Genomic DNA, 6,032 nt, shown 5'->3' on the forward strand with positions numbered 1-6,032 from the left:
GTGATGGTTTGCTAGACCGTGGTTGGGACCCAGGGCAGGAGCAGCTCAGAGAGGACTCTACAGCTTATAGAAAGAAAACTTGGCCACAGGCAGCTCTGTTGTTAATCTCAGCATAATCCCGAAGCAGGAGAGGTGCCAAGAGTTTGAGGTAAATGATGATATTTTCAGACAAGATGGAATTTAAAGTTAAAAAGATGAAAGACACACATTTCTTTAAAAGCACAATTTACCAAACAATTCCTAATGCTTGCTGTGTGTACCAAACTCCACAGTATGAGACTGAGTGCCACCCGCAATCCAGAAGCCCATGTCCTCCTACCCTTCCAAGGTCTCCCAGGTCCTTACCCCGAGTTCCTCTGCAACCAAATGCCACTCCAGGTGGCCATGTGTGGCAGCGATGGCTTTTAGCCTCTCCACTTCTTCTGTGCTCCATTCTTGCTTATTGATGCTTGGATGCTCAGAACTCTGCCAGAACTTCTGGATCTCCTCCGCACTGCGGGCTCCTTCAAACTAAACCCACGAGAACAAAGCCTTCAGAGTTCTTGCTGAGGCCAAGCATATGGCTCCTGGCTGGATTGCCACTGTCTGCCAGCCAGTGGCTTCAGAGGCCATGAAGCAAGTAGACTCATTTGTGCAACCAACAACCAAACAGCACTGAAGACTGTCTATCTCAGGAGTAGGACCCTGTCAGCTGGGGTGGGTCCCATGAAATCCTTTGCCACTTCCAACTCCTAGGCGTCCTTGGACCGGAGACTTCATAGTGGGTTAAGACACAAGGGACAGTGAGGCTTCACCAACTAGTTCCCTCCACACTTGATTTACAAGTACTACTGTAGCAGTGCGCACCCAGGTCTTCCTAACTTACGTTAATATTGGAAATCTTCTCCCAGTCGTGGCTGTCCAGCCGGTTCCCCAACAACACTTCCTCTGGGAGCTGGCTAAAGCAAAAGACAGGAGCTGTATCATACAAGGCCCGAGGCTCTTCCCAGGACCCAGGCAGCCCCAGCTTACTTGATGTCCTGAATCTCTTTCTCTGCTTCCTTAATCTGCTTCTCCAAGGCCTGCCTTTCCAACTCACTAGAGACTCGGCTCTGTTTTTCGTGTAAGTATTCAAGCCTGCAAGGCAGGTGGAGTGGAGGAGAGTTGTGGGTGGGTGTACTGTGTACACTGTGTGCCTGCTCTCTGAACTGCTCTTGCTCAAGCCTCACAGCTCAGTGTTGAAAAGCCTGCACAGGCATGTGCTTTCTCTTCTGCTTTGATCCCTTACCACAAAGGGAGACCTGGCGCCACCTCTGGGGTGGCCCTACCACCAGAATAGCACCATCAGGGTAGGAGCTGCCAGGCTATTTATATTGGCAGGTGGTAGCTGCTTGTATCTCAAGAGTCTGGACCCTCTGCCAATCCTTATCTTCCAGGACACAGACATTTCAGGCAATCTCAACTTAGTTTTGTAGCTAAACAGAACTGTCTTGGAGGGAAGAACTGGCTCTCTCACACGTCAGAAAAACTGCCATTCCCACCATCAATACTGAGCACCAATGTTGTCAGCACCAGAGCTAAGGTGTCTTAGGGCTAGGCCAGAGGGCGCTAGCTGCCTCTGGACTTGTGTGTTCAGTATTGATGGCGGAAATCCATCAAACAATAATGTTCCTCACTGCGTATTCCCACTAGGCACCACATGATACCCTTTGGTCATGTGGTGTGTACCCATCAATGAACACTGACGTTACGGTGCTCAAAGGGCAGCAGGAGAGGCAGAGCATGCTAGGACGGCCTCACCATTCCCCACAGCTGCCTGGCTTTCCACTGTGGGCATGGCTAGGATGATCTGTTTCCAGACTTACTTCAGCAACTTGGGCTGGAGAAGGCGTTGCAGGCGGTCACTCACTACAGACTTCCTGAGCAAGGCTTTCTCCCAGTGCTTCCCTGAGGAAGAGGAGGAGGAGGAGAAGATAGCGATGTGATGTCATAAAGTTTTGCTTGCTCCCGGACATACATGTCCACTGAATCCTCTCTACAACCCTCCCCTACCTGCTGTCCCCTGCTCCAGAAAGGTAGTGGCTACATCTCTGGATGCCAGTAGGGTGGCAAGCCAGAACCCCTTCTAGCCCATGAATCCATCTTCTACCCAATGGCTAGCTCAGGGTATTCTTTCAGGGTTAAGTGTTCTGGGAATAGCTAGAGTTGGGATGGCTACATGTATGGCTCAGTCTGAACCCCACTCAACACTGGAAAGGCAAGATATCAAGTGGCCAGTCCCAATGATAAAGTCCTGAAGGAGTCCATGACGCCATAAGGATAGGCCCAAGAATTATAGCATCTGCCTAGAAGAGGCCAGGCTATGGGGATGCCCTCTGTGGTTTCCATGGTCGGAGGACACCCATCCAAAGGCCTGCCTGGACTCTTACACTTGGTCACCAAGAGCTGTTCAAAGGCCTTGATTCCCTGGGTAGCCTTCTCCCGTGTTTCTTCGTTGGCAGGAGGCCCCTGTCAGAGTATACAGTGTTATAACATGACACACCAACCACACTCACCCTCCAGGGTACCTACTGAGACTCAGAATCTTCCCTCCAGCCTCCTCATGTGCTGCCCACATGGAGGGCCAGGCCCAAGACTTCTGTACTACAAGCTACTACTGAGTGAAAAACTCTGGACATGACCCACCCAGTACAAGGAAGTGGCCAGACACTCCAGGAAGATACAGACACACAAGGGCATCAGCAGTTTGAGATTTATACTGCTGTCTTGCTAAACGCTGTGATTCTTTTAGAGAATATAGACCCAAGGGAACACACCAGTACTCACAGCAGGCTCTGGAGAAGAGTCCTTCCTCCCAGGACACATAACCAGCTGCCAAGAGGGCTCATTACTACTCACCACTCCAGTCACCTTGTCCTTGAAGTATGGCTTCAGGAAGTGGCCTATGTACATGTATGAAGGCAGGCTTTTGCCATCCTTCACCTTAGGGCATTTGGTCCCAGACAGATCAAACAGGATCTCCTCCTGGGACAAAAGACAGGCCATCAGTGGGCCAGGTAGGTGAGCAGATTCGCTCTGAGCCCTGTGCTGGGAACTTGATCTGGTGGGGCACTGAGAGTCAGGAGGAGTTATCCAGGTGTTGAATAGGCCATCTTACCTGCTGCTCCTGGTTCTGGGCTAGCAACTGGCTAACCTCTGCCAGCTTTTCCCGGATCACCTCCTGGTAGACCATATTTAGCTGCAGACAGGTCTCTGGGTCTTCAGGTAGAGCTTTGTCCTTGGGGTCCTCCTCCTCATTGCTGCCCTCACTCGACCTTTCTTCTTCCTAGTTAGGAGCCAGAAATGGAACATGAAGAGATGGGACACAGGCAGCCCCCTCCTTGTTGCCAAGCTCAAACCTAAGCCCACGAGGGACTCTGCAGCAGCCCTAGTATACACCCACTGAATGTGGAACCCTACTGGAAGGAGGGAGTAGTTATATAGAGCCCATTATCCTCAGGCTAGAGGGTGTGCATCTTTCCAAACCAACTTGAGATCTGCTTGTAACGTGTATGCTGGGGTTGGGGGTTGGTGTACTATAGCAGGCAGCTTCCATGTTTGCAACAGACATCTCTGTGGAGCCTTAACTTTACAGCAAGTTTGTGTCTCCATCTCGAACACCTCAAGGGTCAGATCTCAGCAAGGAAATTCCCTGAATAGCAACCAGTGACAAACGATTTCAGAGCTGTATCAGTCTATTGAGCAGACACATGGTCCTTAAACACTAACAGGACTCTGTACTTGCTTGTTTGGTGAGGAAATAAGCAAAATGAAGAAAGCATGGTTAGCAACACTGGCATGACTAGACCTCTGCCAGATGCTTTCCTGAGTCATCCACCATCTAGATGGGGAAACAGCAGCACAGCTGCTTAGCTGTGGGGCAGGTCCCAGATAGGCTGCCTCTCACACCTGATGTTTTGACTGTGAGCTCAGGAAAAGCCAGCAGCTCTAGTCATCAGCCTGTTAGAGTGGTTACTTCTGTACTTCTAGGGATAAACTTTAGTTTTGATAAGCCTTGATAAGCAGCAATTACCAAGATGGGGGCACCAGCGGTTTCCAAGTCCTCATCAGGCAGGGAATCTGTAAGAAACACAAGCACACTATGTTGGAGTGGGAGCATGGGCAGCGAGGGTATGCTGCAGACAAAGCTGAACACTCAGAACAGGGTCTCACTGGAGACTATTCAAGCTGACAGGCTGAACTCTGGGTCCTCCCCTCCCCACCAGGATTCACCACTGCTTAGAGGGCCCCAGGCCAGATGGCAGGAGGAGTGGGTATACAGTCAGCAGCCCTGAAAGCTAAGACTAAGAGACTAGAACAAACTTTCTTACTGAGGTAAAAGCAGAGGACAGTTTGGGCAAGACAGAGTCTGACCATGGAACAGTTCCCCAGCCCAATACAGCTAAAGGATGCACGCAGCTGTTCCAGCCATGCCATGCTTAGGCCAGGCACACGGGCACACCTGCTTCGGAGTCCGAACTGAGACTGGATTCAGAGACCTCAAGGTGGACACTGGAGGATCCAGGATATAAAATCCTTTCGAGCTCCTGGATCTCCTGAGTTATTTTCTCTCGTTCGGCGTCTATGTCCATGGCTTCAGCCTGCCTTCAGAATATTATGAAACATGAGAAACTGAGTGTGCCCGGATCTCATTCTCTTTCAGACACACACTTGCTCGAGATGGCAAGAGCCTGTTCAAATGCAGACAATGGATTACCCAGATGGAAATCAGCTTGGGGTTAAATTCCTACAAGTTACAACACTCTTTTTATTCCCAGGAACTCCTGCTCTTGACTAACACCTGAAAATGACCCTACTTTCCCTGAGGCCACCACCAGCACATGTAAAAACACTTGCCTCTGTGCCCTAAGGTGCCCAGCTGGTCACCAAGTGCAGAAAGTGCAGAGCAACAGACATTCATCCCCTGTAATCCAAACCTAAAAACAGAGGTGTGGGTGCCCTGCTCTCCACAGTGCTGAATGGCTAGGTATCAGAGCAAGGCTTTGCTTACTCCATGATCTCTCTTTTCAGAACCCCACCTGGCATACGGTGTTGTCTGACACTGAGCAGGTTCCTGCTAAAGTACAAAGGAGGCTTCTTCCTTGGTACACTGTAAGCAAAGTCTGAGGGCCAAGGAAATTTGGAAGAGAAGTGTGAAAGCCCATTATAGAAAACACAAGCTCAGGTGGGTGAGATGGCTCACCATGTAAAGGCCCTTGCTCAGGGCCTAAGGACCTGAGTTCAGTCCCAGTAATCAATGGTGAAGAGACCCTACTCACCAGTAGTAGCAAGGCAGTTGGGGGTCCAGAGCTCCCTTCGTGGTTGGATTTGATAAGCCAGGGGTGGCCTGTGGTGCTACAGCTCGTGCAACGGGTTAGAGCAGCGGTTCGGAGCACAGCACTGAGGTATCCCTCAGACCTCTCCTCCTACGGCATACCCACATAAACACAAGTAAATAAACAAGTATAATAACTATAAAAAGCTGGGTATAGAAGTCGGGTATAGTGACACATACCTTTAATCCCAGGAATCAGGTGGATCTCTGAGCTTGAGGCCAGCTTGCTCTACAGAGTGAGTTCCAGGACAGCCAGAGATGTAAAAGAAACTTTGTCTTCAAAAACAAAATAAGCCGGGTAGTGGTGGCGCATACCTTTAATCCCAGTACTTGGGAGGCAGAGGCAGGTGGATTTCTGAGTTCAAGGCCAGCCTGGTCTACACAGAGTGAGTACCAGGATAGCCAGGGCTACACAGAGAAACCCTGTCTCGAAAAACCAAACCAAACAAACAAACAAAATAAACACACAAAAAGCTGAGTGTGGTGGCACACAATTTAAAGCCCAGCACTTGAGAGGCATAATTAAGTGGACCTCTGAATTTCAGACCATTGGCCAGATACTGTTTCAAACAAAATCAAACACATTTTCACACTTAGAGCTAGAAATGAAGAGAAACATCCTGCTTGGACTTCTTCCTACTAAGTTGTTGCTAACAGTCTTTCTCTCCCCCCCCCAAAA

At 49.8% G+C, this 6,032-nt stretch overlaps 1 protein-coding gene across 6 annotated transcripts in view; it reads right to left on the reverse strand.

Moving 5' to 3' along the window:
• The window catches only part of Snapc4 (small nuclear RNA activating complex polypeptide 4), an 18,253-nt gene that overhangs the window by 11,089 nt on the left and 1,132 nt on the right, over positions 1-6,032 (reverse strand). For 3 of the 6 annotated variants that reach the window (XM_031369420.1, XM_031369425.1, XM_031369422.1), the window contains exons 2-12: positions 5,534-5,582; positions 5,298-5,444; positions 4,481-4,623; positions 4,052-4,098; positions 3,137-3,304; positions 2,878-3,003; positions 2,409-2,487; positions 1,845-1,926; positions 1,012-1,116; positions 866-938; positions 346-510 (exon numbers count right to left, since the gene is read on the reverse strand). In XM_031369420.1, the coding sequence (XP_031225280.1) occupies positions 346-510; positions 866-938; positions 1,012-1,116; positions 1,845-1,926; positions 2,409-2,487; positions 2,878-3,003; positions 3,137-3,304; positions 4,052-4,098; positions 4,481-4,610 (975 nt within the window). In that variant the 5' untranslated portion in view covers positions 4,611-4,623; positions 5,298-5,444; positions 5,534-5,582. Of the gene's footprint in view, positions 1-345; positions 511-865; positions 939-1,011; positions 1,117-1,844; positions 1,927-2,408; positions 2,488-2,877; positions 3,004-3,136; positions 3,305-4,051; positions 4,099-4,480; positions 4,624-5,297; positions 5,445-5,533; positions 5,583-5,668; positions 5,681-6,032 lie in introns of those variants that run through there. The other 3 variants (XM_031369423.1, XM_031369424.1, XM_031369426.1) reach the window with 3 other exon arrangements.

This window comes from Mastomys coucha, unplaced genomic scaffold, assembly GCF_008632895.1.
Source record: "Mastomys coucha isolate ucsf_1 unplaced genomic scaffold, UCSF_Mcou_1 pScaffold15, whole genome shotgun sequence".
Lineage (NCBI taxonomy): Eukaryota > Metazoa > Chordata > Mammalia > Rodentia > Muridae > Mastomys > Mastomys coucha.